Consider the following 18829-nt stretch of genomic DNA (forward strand, 5'->3'; position numbering starts at 1 on the left):
TTCAATACATGCAAGAGCATATTGCCTGTGGTTGGTGATTTGTGCACAAGTGGAAACATAAGCACTCAGCAGTGTCCAAAAGAGCCACAGTGAGAATGACAGCCAGCCAGAAACAGAGTAGCTGCAGCTGGAGACATCCCACCTGTGACAAAGGAACAAATGCTCCAGAATGACTCACTCATAATAAAGCCTCCAACTGCAAAATCTATGTGGGAGAGGATTGGAAGGTAGTTGACTGCTGCTCAGCCCTCCTGGTTGACTTCCAAACTGCTGCAAGACATTGCAGAGGAGCTTCCACACCCATGCCAGAAAGCTGCAATGTGTGAATACTCTCAGGTCAGATGCTCTTATTACCTAGACAGTAGGAACAGGCTGATCAGTACTGTCAAACTGCTATTGTGTGTTGAATGTATAAATGTTTGTAGCTTCACAATTACTGCCATATGTTGAGTGTATCTTAAAAAGTGCTTATACTGTGGTAGTCATTTAAGTTACATAGTAGGATTTTTATTTTTTATTTTTTACAATTAAACTGTAGATGTGTAATTTACAAGTTGAGGAGTTTGTGTATTGCTTCCCATATCCTGAGACTGAACCACAGCTCAGCTGGTCTGGGCCATTTGCTTGAGCTACATTATCACATTAATTGCCATAGACAGAACGATACAGACTTAGCAATGGATACACTGATTGAATAGGCTTTATCTATGGAATGATTAGAAAAGGCCACTCACTTTTCCTGACCCTAGATGGGACGAGACCTGAGCAGCTGCTAAGTGGCAGAAACTGAACGAAGTTCAAAAGCAAGCAGAGACCTCTGAGGATTGTTAATAGCTCTGGGGTGAGGAGCAGGGGGTGCCAGTTCTTCGCCATGATATTGTTAAGCCTCTTGTAATCTATATAGGGCCATAGTCTTCCTCCCCTCCTCTGGCATGAGGAGCCACTAGGAGAGGTAGATAAATCACTGTGCCAGATTGTCCTCAAGGTATCCTTTGATGGGCTGCTAATTCAGAGTGGCAAGGCATCTCCTTTCTTGGGATCAGGTCAATGTGGCAGTCATATGTGTCATAGAGTGGTAGCATTTCTTCCACCTTCTTCTCAAAGACATCTGTAAAGTCACTCATAGTGTTTTGGAGGGAGTAGGGCAGTGACTGAGGCAGAGGCAGAGTTACAGTCCTGGGGCCTGGGTGATTCAGGGTGGCAGGCTGTGGGGCTTGGCAGAACTCTGGTGGTGCAGGGATCTTGGTTCTGAGGCTGTCTGTGGTGAGAACAGAGCCATGGTCTGTAGGTGTCATACTTGGCCCAGTTAGCGTGCAATTATGTTCCTTGTTTTTTGCCTTCCAGGGGAGTGCTGTAGGGCTCTTGGCACCAATCAAGTCCATGGCAGCCATGCAGCCAGGCAACTGCTCATAGAGTGCAGAGCCAGGGACGTGGGAATCTCTGGACCAACTCACAAAGGTGCTGCGGTGGGGGACACAGACATAAGATGATCCTGTAGCAGGAGAAAGCCTCACAGTTACAGCCCCTGGTACTCACAGGTGACTCAAACCACCCCGATGTCTGCTGGAAGGGCAGCGCAGCTGGGCACAAGGAACTGAGCAGATTTCTGGAATTCACAGAAGATAATTTCTTGGTGAAGCTGATTGATGAACTGACTAGGAGAGATGCTTTGTTGGACCTGATACACTGGAGGGCATGGCTGCTATTCAGAGGGCCTTGACAGGCTGGAGAAAAGGGCTAACAGGAACCTCCTGAAATGAAGGAAAAGCAAATACTATGGCTCAAATCTGGGTGGAATAACCCCATGCAACAGTGCAGGCTGTGTCCAACTATCTAGCAAGCAGGTCTGCACAGAAAGATCTGGGGATTCTGAAAGACAAGAGCTTGAAAACGAGTCTGCAGTGTGTCACTGCAGCAAATGAAGGCCAACCACACCTTGGGTGTATTAGTAAGAGTGCAACCAGCAGGCCCAGAGGGAAGTGATCCTTACCCTCTCTTTAGTGCTTGTGAGGATACCTCTAGAGCATTGTGTCCAGTTTTGGACTCCCCAGTACATGAAGGATGTTGACATACTGGAGCAAGTCCAGTGGAGGTTATCAAGATGCTCAGGGGACTTGAGCACATGATGTACAAGGAGATGGTGAGGAAACTGGGCTTGGTCAGCCTTAGGAGGAGAAGGCTAATGCGACACCTTTTTGCTATCTACAACTACCTGATCAGCGGAAACAGAGAAGACAAAGCCAGGCTCATCTCAGATCTGCACAGTGATAGCACAAGAGGTAAGGGACGCAAGATGGAACATGGGAAATTCTTATTAGATATATGTTTCTATTTAATTTATTATTGTTCTTATTATCTACAATGAGAGTGGTCAAGTACTGGAAGAAGTTCCCCAGAAAGGTCATGGAATCTCCACCCTCGGAGGTGTTCAAGACTTAACCAGACAAATCCCTAACAATTTCATCTGCTTAGACCTGCTTGGAGGAGGGGTTTAGACCAGATGACCTCTGGGGGTCTCTTCCAAATATCCTATGACTCTAAGATTGCAAATGCTTTGAATCAATAATACCTTCTACTATTTTGTGTGTAGAACACCAAAGTGTTAACACTGCTGTAATGTAAATTACATGGTAGCTAAATGCTCAAAAAGAAGACGGTATTTATTTTCTCCAGTCATAGATGGGAGATTCATCCATCCCAAATGTAAGGGTCTGGCGGGGGCGATGCCTCGACTCCCGGCAGGAACAGATACACAAACACAAGGCACACTGAGGTCAATGCTGAGCGTTTATTACCTCTGCGTCTGAGCGGGGGTTCCCCAGCGATTTCCCAATCGAGGCAATAAAGGAGTGGGAGAGTCCCTGGCACCGCTGAGCGTCGGTCCATGGCGAGGAACGCTGGGGGGGGCACTGTACGTGGGTTTTGTGTACTATACACATGCGCAGTGGGCACATTGAGCTCATCGCTAATCTCGAGTCAAAGCCCAGGTGCACACCACACTGGCATAGGCCCAGCTACATGGCTATGGGTCAACATGTCCTGTTGATGCTCCTTTTCCCACGGAACGGTCTGGCTAGCTTCCATCGCCTATCTCCTCGACATTCTTCCGCACTTTCCCATACACCAAATCAGATTTCTAACGTATAGATATCTATACCAAAACTTGCATTGCCTTTGTGCAGGTAATGGATAGAATTGGTCATATCTCAGGTGTGATTCATCTCCTGAGGTAAGGGTGGGCTTTACAACCAGATTCACCTATCTGCATTTATGTGTCTACAGGATATGTGTGCACATGTGAGCTATTCCTCCAAAGCTCCTGTTACAGTACATGGAAATCTATGGCTCAATCTATTTGTCCACACATAGGAATCTTGCACCATCAGGGAGGCCCCCAGGTTTTCTGTCTGACCTCCACTTTCTGCTCCACAAGCCAAGGGTCTGCCTTGTGTTGTACTTACCAGCCCCTGGAGATACTGTATGGCTTCTCAGGTGTCACAAGAAAAGTGGGTCTAGGCAGGCGGCAAGTCCTCTTTCATTCGTAAAATGAACCTGAAACAACAACACCAGCTGTGGATGTCCGTATTGGAGATGTCTGAAGGTAAGGGAGATGGATCCTTCAGGAGTCAGTCTCCTGACTCCTGCTGGAGTGAGGGTCTGCTCTTCTGAACCTAAATCATAAAAACCCTTCCTGCAGTAAGTGCAAAAGGAGAAACACCTTGAGGACAATTCACACTCTTCCGTCACCCCCATCAAATACCTCTTTTAAAATGAGTCCTCTTTTGTTTTGATCTTCACTGAATGGAACACACTACAGTGTGTTTCAAACACAGAATACATGTAGAACTGCTCCCATTAATGCTTTTTTCCTGACTTTTAATCTGTTATTCATTTTTCTTGGTGCAATTCATGACAAAAAATGAATGAGGACATTAAAACCAGGTCAGGAAAATCATCCTACTGGCACTTGGAAACCTTTACAAAAGTCAATACCGCTCTTTCTAGTCTTCCTCATGATTTACATTGTGACCATGTCTGGGAACAGCCTCATCATTGTGCTGTTTGTGGCTGCTTAGCACTTTCATAACCCATGTACTTCTGCTTGGGAAATCTGCCGATGTTCCACTGTCATGCCCAAGACGCTGGCCAGTTTCCTGAGTGGAGAAGAAAAAAATCAATGTTTTTGGCTGTATTACTCAGAATTATATTGTTTAGTTTTCTACCGGGTGCAAAATCTTATTGCCTGTTGGCAAGGTCTTTGTGATTAGGATTAGCAAATAGGCAAAGGATTTTATTATGAAGCTTGCATGAGTGAACAATGCTGCTTTGACTAGTAACTGTGTCTTGGCCATGTGGTTCTTTAGATATTGACGTAATGATATCTGATTGACATAATTGTATCTCCAATGCAAAAGTCAACTTTCTGTGCCCCACCCCCTTAAAAAATTGTAATTTTGTTGCGAGATGTTATAAAGCCGCTGCCTCCAGCGGGCTTTGGGATGCAAGGATTCCTGTCTGGGCACTGGAGCCCAGCCTGGTGCACCGAGGGGATGCCTCTCCATCCCAAGCACAGCTGCTGCTCTCCTGCTTGCAAATTCAACCAGTAGTGAGGCTGAGTTTATATCCCTTCCCCCCCCCGCATACCAGATTTAGGGGAAATACAAACACTCTGTCCCCCTCCCCACGCAGCTATTGCCAAGGTACACGGGCACTATGAACTGTGATCCCTGCTCCAGCTGCTGACACTGAGACCCTCACTCCACTCACCCTGGCCACCCTCAGTAGCTGATATTTGAGTACACTGGCCCAACAACCTATGGTCCTGCTCCGGTGACTGATGCTAGGACCCCCTCTTGCCCCAGTTACTGGCACCACAGACACAGGAGCCAGTATCACCTGAGGTCTGACTCCAGTTTCTGGGCCCAATCCGCTCACCCTTGTCTCTTCACCTAGATCTTACAGCACTCACAAATGGGATATGAAGCCTCGAGCTGCAAGAAAAAACTTGAGTCCTGGTTAAGGTGGATTGGAAAGGCACCATTAAAACCACTGCAGAAGGTCAATATCTTGAAGGGTTAAACAGTCACAAAGTCAATCTATCTAATGCACCATGGTGTACCTCCACAGGCTTGACCTGAGTGTTCAGTCAGCAGCTAAAGGCTGGTTACATCTTCCTGCCTGTACCTGTGATTCCATGTTCTACCCAAATACTAAAGACAGTGGCTTGGGGATCACTCAGCTGGCTGGTTTGATCCCAGATGTGCAGGCTGGTAGGCTGCATAGAATTACCCACTCCCAATATAGCATTATTTGATCTGCAGAGCTAAAGGAAGGTATTGATAAAGATTTTGAGAGACTGTGGGTGGCAGCTGAGTGTAGCAAACATGAGAGACCAGCAGTTTTGGATAAAAAAGTGATCAAAGTGATCCCAGTCACACATGAAGAGGACGAGGTGTTCTTCGAATGGGAGATCCCTCTCCAAAAGTTATCTTCCCAAGTCTACAGAATTGGAGGAAGGAGGAATTTGTGAAATGGACCAAGCTACATTGTCAAGGTTGTGTATTTCAAACTTTGGAAATGACACTCTCAGTAATGCTGGGCAGCAAAGTCATAGAGGCATTCCCCATAGGAAGCTTGTAACTGTGTTGCAACTCTGAGCCAGTGTAAATGCTACCAGGGAATTCCTGGCTAGAGGAAGAGAGGAGACCCTAAAAGAGATCAGCAGGCATTGTTTGGTGGAGAGCAAAACCTGCTCCCATATTGTTGCCCTGCTGTACAGAATGCCCATATTAAGAGACACAATGTATTATGTGAGTTACTGGCAAATGAAGTTGCCTACGCAAAGGTGTCTAGTACCATCTCAGAGGCCCTAAGATATCTGACATCCATACAGGGCTGGTAGATCCGGCATAGCGCCTATGGGAGACTTATGCCTTTCTGGAGCAGCAGAGAGACACCAGCTGAGATACCCAGAGTATTTCAAGTGGCATGACATACACGTCTGTATGTGGCCAACTGAATCCCATGGAAAGAAGTGAATCCCTCCCTGTCTATCGGCTTTAGGATAAGATGAATCATGCCTTGACTTCTCTTGACAGCTCTGACTGGGGGTGGGATTCAGCTGCCGAAAAGAAAAAGAAAAAAAATGAAAAATGAAGTGACTTTGTAGGTAAATCACTCTAATAAAGGTGTTTTTATTGAGTATCACTCTCTGGAGCTGCTTCTCTTTTCCAGTTGGATGAATGGGAGTGGCTGTTCCACCGATATGTGTTCATCTTTTAGCACTGCTACTGCCCAAGATAGGAGAGATGAGACCATATCCAGTATGTAGGGTATTTCTGAAGGGACCCAGGCCATTGACAGTGAAAAGCAGATTTCTGCACAACACAGTCTTGAGCCAAAAGCTCCTCTCATTGCATTGTCCATTGCCTACTACCTCACACAAGCTGCAAGGCAGAACATTTTCTGTGCTAGTAACTCTCTGGAGAAAAGTCTTCTCTTTAGGGCACGCTTCACCTCCACATTCCTCAGGGTGTAGATCAAAGGATTGAGGACTGGTGTGACAACATTATACATAAGTGTGGCTATCATTGTCCAGCTGGGTGAATTCCCTGAAGAAGGTGGCACATAGTTAAAAATAACAGGGACATAGAATAAGGCCACTACTGTGAGATGGGAGATGCAAGTGGAGAAGGCTTTCTTCCTTCCCTCCTTGGACTGGACTTTCAGCCGGAGGAAGGAAAAAATGTATAGGTAAGAAAAGAGTGTGAAGACAAAGGGGCCTATCACAATACTCCCTGTGATGATGCTGAGAAGGTTCAGGTTGAGCTGGCTGCTATTGCAGGCCAGTTTCACCAGGGGCTTAATTTCACAGAAGTAGTGCTGGATGTGGTTGGGGCCACAGAAATGGAGCCGGGAGGTCATGACTGTGTGCATCAGAGCATGAAGGAAGCCAGCAGTCCAAGTGCCTACAGCCAGCTGCAGGCAGGCCTGTGGCCTCATGATCAGGGTGTAGCGCAGGGGGTTGCAGATGGCCACAAAGCGGTCATAGGCCATGACAGCCAGAAGCATATCTTCACTGCTTCCCAGGAAGTAGAAGAAGTGGAGCTGGCTTAGGCAGCCAGTGTAAGAAATGCCCTGGTGCCCCGAGAGGAGACCAGCCAGCATCTTGGGCATGGTAACTGTGGAGAAGAAAATATCTAGGCAGGAGAGGTTGTAGAGGAAAAAGTACATGGGGGTGTGTAGCCGGGGTTCACATGCCACTACAATCATGATTGCCATATTCCCCAGCAGGGTAGACAGGTACAGCAGTAAGAACAGCATGAAGAGGAATTTCTGTAGCCCTTGAAGGCTGGTCAGGCCAAGGAGGATGAACTTCCTCACCTCTGTCTGGTTATCCATCCCTGCAGGGAAAGAGAGAATCACTTAGCAGTAACTTCCTATCTTTCTGTCCTGAGCTGCTATATCCATTTCCCAGCCTCCTCTTCCATAAGATGCATCATCAGCTGATGCTGCCTCAAGAATGGAAGAGATCAGATACTGAGTCTGGAAAGGGACATGAAAGAATTCCTTGATTTCCCACCCCAGCTGTTTCAACAAATACTGGAACTGTTGTAACCTATGTGGTCAATACTGATGCTGGAACTGCCACCTGTGTACCAGCTCACTGAAAGGAATGGCATGTTTGAGAATAGCAAGCAAAGAAAATTATGAGGAAGAAAGAAAGGCAGGCAGGCAGGCAGGAAGAAGGGAAAGGAAGAAGGGAGGGAGGAACAGAGGAAGGAAGAAAGGGAGGAAGGAAGGAAGGAAGGTTGGTTACCTAATGTTTACATGAAGATTACTCTGAAATCCTGCAGGTTTTCCTTTTCTATATCAAAGAAGGGTCCTCTAATATGGTTTCTTCATTCCAATTCCTAGCTGAACAAACTGTATCTCTCCCGAAGCTGAAAGAACTATAGTAGTATAGTGGCTCACATATAATACACTGCTTTCAAAGAGGATTAATTCTGAAGAGCTGTTCAGTGGAGTCAGAAAACCTTTATAGAGTACTCTCTGCCACTGAAACAATCACATTTATTTCCAGCAAAGGAAAATTTCTGTCTCTCTGATAACTCCTCTTGGGATCAAGCCTCTGAATCTTATGGGACTTCAGTTCAGAAAACATCAAGGCATAGTGTTTTAGGGACACAGAAATCTAATGATGCTGTGGGGAGTTGAACTGATCACTGATAAAATAATAGTTAGTTTTACCCTTCTAGCCACATCCTGTTAATATTGGTAACGATTATTTGTACAGCAAGCTCTCATAAGCACGAGGAAGGTGTAGAATCAAAAAAAAATTTTTTTTTTGAAATATGAAAGGTTATAACACCTAATTCTCAGAAAGAGTAACAGTTTTAATGGGGAATTTTCCAACAAGTTTGTTACATCTTTTTGAAATTCCCAAGTATAATAAGTTGAGTAGGTATCATGGCTTCATCGGACCTGACACAACTGCACAGTTCACCTCTGTCTCTGACTTAACAACTTTTGCCCCCTTTATAGTCCTTATTTTATGTATTTATTTATTTATGTATTTTTAACTTCTAAAGATGGAGATAACAAACTATGATTTTTTTTTTTAAGACCTCAAATACCTAAAATAGCACCCGATAATGCAATGGTAGACACATGCATTCAGGGAGTGTTTTCAGAATATGTATGCTTCAGAGATGAAGCTGATATAAGATCTCGTACCCACGACTCAGTCCATTACCTGAACACTTGTACTGGAACCATTGTTCTCAGTGCTGTTCTGTGCACAGGGTTGCTAAGATGATTAAGGCTACAAAAAGGTTTTAGGATTACTCTGGTGATATCTAAGCATTTCTCTGTAGTTTCTCATTCAAAACTTTAGCATGCAACCTCTGATAACATACATGAGACTATTTATGTGTGAATATTTTAGTTATAAGACAGGCACTTGTTGCTAGTCTGTGGTACGAATGGATATGATACGCGTGAAGGCAAACGGGAATTTATTAGAATCATTCAGAAACTCAAATCAGCTCTAGAAGTAGGAATGCAGTGTTGTTTCAGAGGTCCTAGCACCTGAGTGTAATTCAGCTTGACAACCATCAATGCCTTCAGGATGCCAAAGATGTTTACAGCCCCTGACTCCTACTGCACATAAGTGCCTGTAAGCGAGCATCTTCACGTGGTGAAGTTTTTCCATTCTCACAATGGCACAGTGCAACAAGATCTCAGTGCCTGGAATACCATCCTGCCAGTCACCTGTGAATGCTTCCATGGACAACAGTGCTGTTACAGTGATATGGGCATCCATATCCACTGAGACTGCATTAAGGCTTCCTGGATATCACAATGTGACTGCAAGGCAGGCAAGAGAGGGTCGGATACTAGTGGAAAGAGACACTCAAGGTTCATAAGGGGTTAAACAGGATAGGTTTAATAAAGGACTTACTTACACTACAAGCTGCATGGGGAGCCCCAGGAACTGTGAGGAGGGGTTGCCAATGGGAGGCTGCTGGAGTCATGAGTCGGATGCAGGAGTCAGATGTCCAGGCGGGACTCGACTCGTTCCTAAGGGCTCCTTAAATCTACTGGAACTATTTCCTTAGCTCAGCCGTGCTAACCTTGAGTAGCTCCTGCCTGGGAAGCAGCTAGACGTTGTTGACAAAATGGAATATGCATGCCTGGCCCTGATGGGAATTTGGTCAGTGTGTGGTTCCACACTTGGGCCTGCTACCACACACACTGCCAGTCACTGACTCCTCGCCAGATCTTCCGCAGGCGTTCTCACTACACACAAGAATCCTCCCCATGACTTGTATGCCCTTTCTTGTCTTAGAGAAGAGAGAGAGAGAGAAGAGAAAAGAGAGAGACAGAGTGAGTAGTTAAAGGAGTAGTGTCAGGTAGAAAAGTCACCAGTAGGATTTACAGATGAACCGTGTCAATGAAGAAGCCGTTGTTGTGTTGTGTATCAAGGGGCTGGGAAGGAAGCCGAAGTAAGAGGGAGAATTATGGGAGAGACCAAACATTGGTAAGGAAAGCTGAAGCAGTCTGGTTTCTAAGAACAGACAGGGCTGGTCCAGACCTAGGAAGCAGGGAGGTGGTGTGAGAGGAATGAGGGAGGAAGATTAGCAGAAGGGACCCACACAAAGCAGGACACATGCTGACATGCTTGTTCCAGCCCAAGAAAAAGCCCTACACCTCCTTCTCCATGCAGAGCAGTGGCTAGCCATCCTTCTAGGCTTGTGTATATAAAGACTCAGGTCCAGCTACAGGGACGTCAGTGATGACCTCTATGCCATCAGGTACTGCCTGCCAGTAGACGCCTCTTGGGACTCTAGGGTTTTGCAGCAAAAGGATCCACTACTGCTGTCCTCAAGGTGTAAATCTGCACTGTGCTTAGCATCCCAACTATCATCTCCTTCCAGAGCATGGCTGCATTTACCGCTGGCCTCAGCCAAGACAGCCTTTCCAGGAACTTAGAGCACTTTGCTGAAGCACTCATAGAGAACATCAGTGATGGTCTTGGAAACCTCCGAGGATGGAGACTTCACAACCTCTCTGAGAAACTTGTTCCAGTACCTGACTGTTCTCACATTGAAAAAGTTTCTCCTTATATCCAGTTGGAAGCTCTCTGGTTTCAACCTATGACCATTGTCTACCATCCTCCCACCTCACATCACTGTGGAAAGCCTGGCTCTGTTCTTCTCAAGACTTTCCTGAAAGCACTGGAAGACCATTATTAGGTCCCCCCACTCAAGCTGCCTGTTCTCCAGGATGAACAAGCCTAGTTGCCTCAGCCTCTGCCCATGGGACAAGTATTGCAGCTCCCTGGCCATCTCAGTGCCCCTCTGCTGAATTTGCTCCAGCTGATCAATGCCTTCCTTGTATTGGGGGGTCAAAACTGGGCACAGTATCCTTCATGTGCTCTAACAGGTGTTGAACAAAGGGAAATAATCACCTTCCTTGATCTACTGGCTATGCTCCTCTTCACACAGCACAGCATGCTGTTGGCCTTCTGCACTTCCTGGCACACTGCTGGCTCTCGTTAAGCTTGCTCTCCACTAGGATCTCCAGGTCCTTCCTCAAAGAGCTGCTGCTCAGTGAGTAAGTCCCCAGCCTGTGCCGTTGCAAGGGGTGCTGCCTTTCCAGGCACAGGACTCTGTGCTTGTCTTTGTTGCATTTCATAAGGTTCCTGTTGGCCCATTCCTCTAGCTTCTCCTGGTCCTTCAGAATGGCAGCTCTGCCCTTAAGCGTATTGACTGGCTGCCCTTGAGAAGAGTGCATTCCATGACCTCCTCCAGATCACTGATAAGGATGTAAAGGAGGACAGGTCCCCGGATAATTCCCCGCAGTACTCCACTCATTACTGGCTTCCAAGTAGAGTACAACCCACTAACCATGACCCTCTGAGTGCCATCATCCAACCATTTTTTTTCACCAGTTAAGTTGCCCACCTCTCCAGACTGTAACGTCCTACCTTGAATACAAGAAGAGACCATGTTGTGGGAGACAGTGTTGAAAGCCTTGCTAAAGTCAAGGTGGATGACATCTATTGCTCTTCCTGCATCCATAAATCTAAGCATGTTATTATAGAAGGCTATCAGGTTGGTCAGGCATGATTTATGCTTGGTAAATCCATGTGGATTGTTCCAAACTAACTTGCTTTTCTTAATGTGCCTAGAAATGTGTTCCAAGAGGCCTCATTCCATGATTTTCCCAGGGACTGAAGTCTGAATATTTTTGTCACAAACTTGTATGAGAGCAGGGCAGGGCATCCCCATTTATTGGAGGCAAAAAGGAGGATGAGGTGTGCGTGGGTGTGAGGGAAATGGGGGGACAAATCTTGTCCTTGTGTATGAGGGGATCAGGCATGTCCAGGGGAGCATGCTTGTGTGGAGGGAAAAGGGGACCAGGCATGTCCATGGTGGTGGGGTGAATGGGGGTGGGGCATGTCTGTGTGCTGGGGGAACGGTTCATGTCTGTGTGTGAGGGGACCTGGGACAGCACATGGGTATGTGAGGGGAATGGGAGACAGGGTGTTTCTGAGAGGTAAGATTGAGGAGACAAAGTGTGAATGGGGAATGGGGTGGGGCTTTCTTGTTGGGAGGATGAGGAGCATGTCAGTGTGTGAGTGGTGCATGTCCTTGTGCAAGGCGAGAGAGAGGGAACATGACTGAGGGGAACATGGTATGCGTCTGCATGGGGGAATACAGGGACAGGTTGGGTAGAGGGGGTTATGGGTGAACTGTGGTGTATCTGGGGATTGTGGCACACTTGTAAGTGAGAGGGGCATGAGGGTTTTGGCATGTTGATGAGGGACATGGGGAGAAGTATTTGGGGAGCATGTGTATATGGAGGAGCAGTTGGGAGCCATGTCAGGACAGTAGGGGTGTGTGAGAGAGACCTGCTGTGGAGAATACAGTATGTTGTGAATGAAAGAGAAGAGGAAGCATGTAAATGGTGGTCCAAGAGCAGATGGGAGGACCTGATATGGGAGGCTGTAGGGACGGGGAGGTGAGGGAACCATTGTGCGGCACATGAGGCTACAGCAGAAAAAGGTGTGTGTTTGGGGAGGGGCGTGTGCACACACAGTGTGGGGATGTTTCAGAGTTGTGGCAGAGGAATGTTTGTGTATGTGTGGGGTGGGAGTCTGCACACAGGGGTACCCTGCATGGAATAGGTCTGGATTGTCACAGGGGAAGGAGGGCGTATTCATGTATGCGCGTGTGTCTTCTCACTGCATGAATGTGGCGGGGTTGAAGCAGAGAAGGGAGTTGTGTGCGACAGGGATGTAGGGGCCTCATGGAGAAGGATGTGTCTTGATGGATACAACAGGGAAGGCGTGGACCACAGCACACCTTGCCCCTGGATTGGGTTTCCCTCCTCCCTCCCAGTGCCTGACTTTCACTTTCATTTTCTATCTGAGCCTTGTCTCCCAGAAGAGGAGGAGAGAGGCTGGCCAAGCACACAACAGCATAGAAGGCAGGACAGGAGCCAGGGCAGAGCAAAGCTGCTGCAGCCCAGAGAGGTGAAGGTGAGTCCCTTTCCCCAGTTCCTTCCCTCCATCCCCCCATGCAAGCAGTTAGGGGCACTCAAGCTGGGGAATGACTTTTTTTCATCCCAGCAAGCTGCAGGTGGGGATAGAAACAAGTCCAAAGTTGCTGCTCTGGGTTTGCCCTGAGATGGAGCAAGGGGAAGAGATGGCTGGGACCCTGTGCTCAACACCCCTAGTCTTTGCATGCAAACCCCTTCTCCTAAGTGCTCAGCCCCTGAGTTTGGACCCCCTTACCCCGTAAGCCATTTGTTTGTGGATTTGCAGCTCAGCTCTCAACTAACTAAGCTCCCCTAAGCTTCAACCATGTGTCCTAACCTATGCTTTGCTCCCTGCTGGTGTGTCTGTGCTGGGAGCCTCTCTCCCATCATCCCTCTTGTCCTAGGTCCCTGCCTGCAGCCATTGCTCTGTTCCCCACCCTTGTTGGCACCCTTCTTTAGCCACTCAGCAAACTAGCAAAGTTCACATCTCTGTTTGTGGCATAGTGTGGAGTGCTGCCCCCATCACCTGACTGAATGTAGCAGAATTGGGCCTTTAAGCCCTGGGCTTTTAGAAGCTGAGCTGAGCATTTCTGTTGTGACACAAATGGGAAGGGGCTCTGCCCCTCTGCTCAGTGCCAGCATTGCTTCCATGGCAGCGTTTGCAGGAGGGCAAGAGGAGGAGGTGAGTTAGAAGGAAGTTGTTGCAAAGAATGTTTTGCTTGGAAAAATGAGGTAGGACGAAAATGAGTGTTCCTGTTTGGACTGTGGGAATCCACACCCTGTTAACCAGCCTGTCTCCCTGTCCCCTCTGCTGGCTGTGTTTGCCATGAGCAAAGGCATCTGGAATCTGCATGGCACTGCCCATTTGCTTGATTGAGACCACACAGAGAGAGGGCCTGGTGGTGCAGCAGAAGACTCAGCAAGTGCTGTCAGAATTCCTGCAGCCTGTGGTGGTAGTGGCCATCACAGGGCTGTATTGCACTGGAGAGTCCCACCTCATGAACAGGCTGGCTCGTGAGAGGATGGGTGAGAGAGGTAGTGAACCAGGCAGGTCCCAGCTCTGGATAGCCAGGGTGCCTGTGTTTTCTTGCTCTCTATCTAACACTGTTGAGCCCCTCGTGTCCTCTCCACAGGTTTCTCCCTGGGCTTCACCATGCAGCCCCATACCAAAGGTATCTGGATGTGGTGCGTGCCTCAGCCCTGCTGGCCTGGACACACTCTGGTGCTACTGGACACTGAAGAGCGGGGCAATGTGGAGAAGGTGTGGGAGAAGTAGAGACTTCCTTTTGTGGCGACAGAGCACTTTGTGGAAGCTCTCAAGGGCCCAGCCATGTGGCAGGACTCAAGGTGTTCTCATTGCCTGCACTGGTGTGCCAGGAAGAGACAGAGGCTGTGGGGAAGGAGGCTAGTGCAGAGCTAACTGGGTAAAGTCTTCTGGCTGATGGAGTCCCTCTTGGCATCCTTCACCTCTGCCTTTGACTGTCAGAGCCCTCGTTCTATCTGGTATCCTGGCTGTCTGCAGGGTAGTGGAACCAGTCTGTGGCTGGGCCCATGCTGGTTGGTGGGACACCCCTTCTTCCCAGGCACTCTCCCTCTCATTCTGGTTCTTTGATTACTAGCAGCCATTAGGCTGGTGGACCTTCTGATTTTCTTGTACTGGTGAGCTGAGGACTGGACACAGCATTGCAGAGGTGGTCTCACCAGTGCTGAGTAGAGGGGAAGGATCGCTTCACTTGACCTGCTGGCGACGCTTCCTAGTGCAACCCAGGATGCTGTTGGCCTTCTTTGCCGCAAGGGTGCAATGCTGGCTCATGTCCAGCTGGTCATGTTGGATGTGAGCCAGTTAGTTGTATATGTTGTCCACCAGGACCCCCAGGTCCTTCTCTGCAAAGCTGTTTTCCAGACAGTCAGTCCACAGCCTGTCCTGGTGTATGGGGTTATTTCTCCCCAGGTGCAGGACTCTTCAGGGCCCTTTGCTGAGCTCCATGACATTCCTGCTTGTCCATTTCTGCGGCCTGTTGAGATCCCTCTGAATGGCACCACCACCATCTGGTGTATCAGCCACTCCTCCCAGTTTTGTATTGTTGTCAAACCTGCTGAAGGGTGAACTCTGTCCCATCATCCAGGTCATTAAAGATGAGGTTAAACAGTACTGGACCCAGTATTGACCCTGAGGTAAACAGCTGCTGACTGGTCTCCAGCTGAACTTTATGCTGCTGATCACAACCGCCTATGCCCAGCAGTTCAGAGAGTTTTGAGTCCACCTCACTGTCCCTTCATCTAGTCTGCAGTTCATCAGTTTGTCTATGAGGCTGTTATGGAAGACAGTATTGAAAGCCTTGCTAGAGTGAAGATAAACAACATCCACTGCTCTCCCCTCATCCACCCAGCCAGTCTTCTGCCTGTTGAAGGCTGACAGCTTGGTCAAGCATGATTTCTCCTTTCTAAATCCATGCCAATTGCTCCCAGTCATCCTCTTGCCCTTCATATGTTTGGGAATTGTTTCCAAGAGGATTTGTTCCATCACCTTCCCAGGGATCGAGGTGAGGCTGACTGACCTGTAATTCCCCGGATCCTCCTTCTTGCCCTTCTTGAAGGCAGGAGTGGCGTTTGCTTTTTCCATGAACATGCCCTGACTGCCATGACCTTAATAGATAATTGAGAGTAACCTCGCAATGACATTGGCCAGCTCCCTCAGCACTCATGGATACATCCCATCAGGTCCCATGGACAGGTGTATGTCCAGTTTGTTTAAATGTTCCCTAACCCGATCCTCTTCCACCATGTTAGCACAGGTCTCGGGGGCCTGAGATTCCTGAAGGCATGTCTTATCAGGAAAGTCTGAGGCAAAGGCGGCACTGTAAACCTTTGCCTTTTCCACGTCCTTTGTTACCATGTCCCCTGCCCCATTCAGCACTAGGCTCACGTATTCCCTAGTCTTCTCTTTGCTGCTGATATACCTGCAGAAGCCTTTCTTGTTGCCTTTCACATCCTCCAGCAGGTTCAACTCCACCACACTGCCACCACATCACCCTGCCCTCTAATCTTGACCCATAAGCTCTCAACTGACTCATCATCTGTCCCTAGGCAGAGCTCTGTGAATTCCTGCTGCTCTCTCACGTAAAGGGTGACTACTCCTCCTTGCCTTCCTGGCCCGTCCCTCCTAAAGAGCCTGTAGCCATCCACTGCAGCATTCCAGTCATATGAGCTATCCCACCATATCTCTGGAACCAATGAGATTGCAGCCCTGTAACTGCGCACCGACTTCCATTCCCCACCCCTCCCCATTTGTTCCCCATGCTGTGTGCTCTAGTGTACACGCACTTCTGGCAGGCATGCTGGTTTTGCAGGAATAGGGTCAGAACTTGCCCCCCAGTTCTGCCCTCTGACCATTCCTCATTTGTGGGCACGCACTTGGGGTGGGCCCCCTTCTGCCCCCTTTTGTTCATTGCAAGGTCTCTTTCGTCATCAACTAAAGCACGCAGCAGCACTTTGAAACCTCCAGCTCTGCCCTTCCACCACCATAAAGGCCTTCCCTCCACTGCACTCCTTGCAGCAATGCGTGCAGCTGGACAAAATGGGTTTTGTTGGGTGACCAGGACACCAACTTCCCAAACTACTTCCAGCAGATTCCTCCCGTGCCCTTGGGCACTGCCAGCCACTCCAGCAAAGCACAGCCCCCACCAGGGGGTGGCCAGGCCATGCCACCCATGGCACTTTTCTGAATTGTTTTCTTAGGACAGCAAGTACAGAGTCATAGAGAGCAACCTAGACTTCTTGTGCACCAAGGAAATGATGCCCTGCTGTGGCATGCACCTGCATGGAGGATGGGAAAAGGCAATTGTGCATTGCACTGGGTGTCTCCAGGAAGCATCAAGGTGTGTCACGGCTCCTAAGATGCTTTTTCTTCATACTGAGCTCTGGCATAGGGACTCAGATGCCCCGTGGAAGCCAGCCTTCAGGAGAAAAGATGTCAGTGGGAGACTGGAGTCAGAGGGCAGAACACTAGCCATTCTTCAGCTACATCTGAAAGTCTCTTCTGGTTGTGCCACACAGGTCTGCAGGAGAAGCAGGCAGAGGGCACAGACCACACTCTTCTGCACTCTTTATGTCTCAGTTCCTTTGCTGTGAAGTCTGGTTTGGGATTGCAAGTGCACTGGTGTGTTCCCCTGCAGTGCCTGTTCATATAAGTCACCTGAAGACTGGTATTTCCCTCACCCAGGCACTTCCCAGCCCACTTCAGCCCCCTCTCCAGCTCTCCCCACCTCCTCTCGCCTCTCCCCAGCCCATCCCAGCAGAGTAGGAGAGTCTGGGAATTACCCCACAGCAGTGCCCACCACGGAGCGCTGCAGGGATCTGGGCACTTGGCACCAAGCCTGAGCCCCTCTGATGGGCACAGCAGCTCCTGGGGTGGGAGAGAGTGAGTGTCAGCCTCCCTATCAGCCCTGATGCCTGAGGCCAGCAATGGCACGAGGAAATGGAGGCCAGTAACTCTCTTGCCCCCCTGCTCTTGTCTCTAGGATAACAACCTCCACCTCAGCTGCCTGCAAGCCCCTCCTTACCAGCCCCACTCCCCAGGCCAGCACAAGTGTCCTGATGCTATGGCTCCGCAAGCAACTCCTGCTCTCCAACCTCCTTTCCCAGCGTAAGAAGAGCCCGGCCTTCAGGCACTGCGCTGAGAAGATCCTGTTTTATCACAGACATGCTATTACAGCAGCCAGCTCTGACACAGTGACAGACACATTTGCAGAAGGCCACCGGTCAGACAGGCCAGGTTCATGCCTCTGGAGAAATGTGATAAATACAAATATCTGTGTAGAGAGATGATTTTCACAGCTAGAACAACCAAACCAAAAAAAAAAAAAAAAAAAAAAAGGCAAAAACCAGCCTGAAAGAAACAGGGAACCATTTGTGAAGAGAGGAGGGTGGCTTATCACTGTTAAAATACTGTACATTGAATCAATTGCATCAGTGTCTCTTTGATTCCTCATGCTGTAGATGAGCGGGTTCACTCTTGGAGGTATGACTGAGTACAGAACGGCCACCACGAGCTCCAGAGCTGGGGAGGAGCTGGACGGTGGCTTGAGGTAAAGAAATATTGCAGTGCTGACAAACAGGGAGACCACAGCCAGGTGAGGGAGGCACATGGGGAAGGCTTTGTGCCATCCCAGCTCAGAGGGGATCCTCAGCATGACCCTGAAGATCTGCACGTAAGACAGCACAATGAACCCAAAACACCCACAAGCTACATGAAAACTAACCACAGTAACCCCAGCTTCCCTGAGGTAGGAGTCAGAGCAGGAGAGCTTGAGGAGCTGGGGAACTTCACAGAAGAACTGGTCCACAGCATTGCCTTGGTAGAGTGGAATTGAAAATGTGCTTCCAGTGCGCAGCACCTCATAGAGAAAACCCCTGGCCCAGGCAGCTGCTGCCATTTTGGCACAAGCTCTGTTCCCTGTGAGTGTCCCATAGTGCAGGGGGTTGCAGATGGCCATGTATCAACGATAGGCCTTGCCAGTGAGAAGATAATATTCTGATGAAATGAAGAAGAAAAAGGAAAAAAAAAAAAGGAAATTAGTCCTCATGTTCCACAGGGAATTGGTTATGGATTTGGGGACAGTGGTAGAGATGGAGCCAAGGTCCAGGAGGGAGAGACTGAGAAGGAAGAAGTATATGAGGGTGTGAGGGCAGTGGTCGCAGGCTACAGCTGTGATGATGAGGCCTTTGCCCAGAACAGCAGCCAGGTGGATGCCCAGGAAGAGCAAGAAGTGCAAGAGCTGCA

At 48.6% G+C, this 18829-nt stretch overlaps 2 protein-coding genes across 2 annotated transcripts; both read right to left on the reverse strand.

Moving 5' to 3' along the window:
- Positions 1–6477: 6477 nt before the first annotated feature.
- On the reverse strand, positions 6478–7401 carry LOC136996652 (olfactory receptor 12D1-like; the record flags this gene model as incomplete). Its single annotated transcript, XM_067317541.1, has 1 exon — positions 6478–7401. A coding segment is annotated over exon 1 (924 nt), but the record flags the coding sequence as incomplete, so codon positions are not given.
- An 8347-nt stretch (positions 7402–15748) lies between these two features.
- LOC136996630 (olfactory receptor 14C36-like) lies at positions 15749–18542 on the reverse strand. The gene is made up of 2 exons (XM_067317518.1): positions 18001–18542; positions 15749–16064 (listed from the first exon to the last, which is right to left on the reverse strand). The coding sequence occupies exons 1-2, from the start codon at positions 18540–18542 to the stop codon at positions 15749–15751; spliced, it is 858 nt and encodes a 285-aa protein (XP_067173619.1).
- Positions 18543–18829: the final 287 nt, after the last annotated feature.

This window comes from Apteryx mantelli, unplaced genomic scaffold (assembly GCF_036417845.1).
Source record: "Apteryx mantelli isolate bAptMan1 unplaced genomic scaffold, bAptMan1.hap1 HAP1_SCAFFOLD_63, whole genome shotgun sequence".
Lineage (NCBI taxonomy): Eukaryota > Metazoa > Chordata > Aves > Apterygiformes > Apterygidae > Apteryx > Apteryx mantelli.

Coding starts and splice junctions, on each gene's coding strand:
- LOC136996630 (XM_067317518.1), bottom strand. CDS start 18,542: ATGGCCATCTGCAACCCCCTGCACTATGGGACACTCACAGGGAACAGA. Junction 16,065..18,000: donor ACTGATGCAATTGATTCAAT/GTACAGTATTTT, acceptor ATGTGGTGGCAG/TGTGGTGGAGTTGAACCTGC.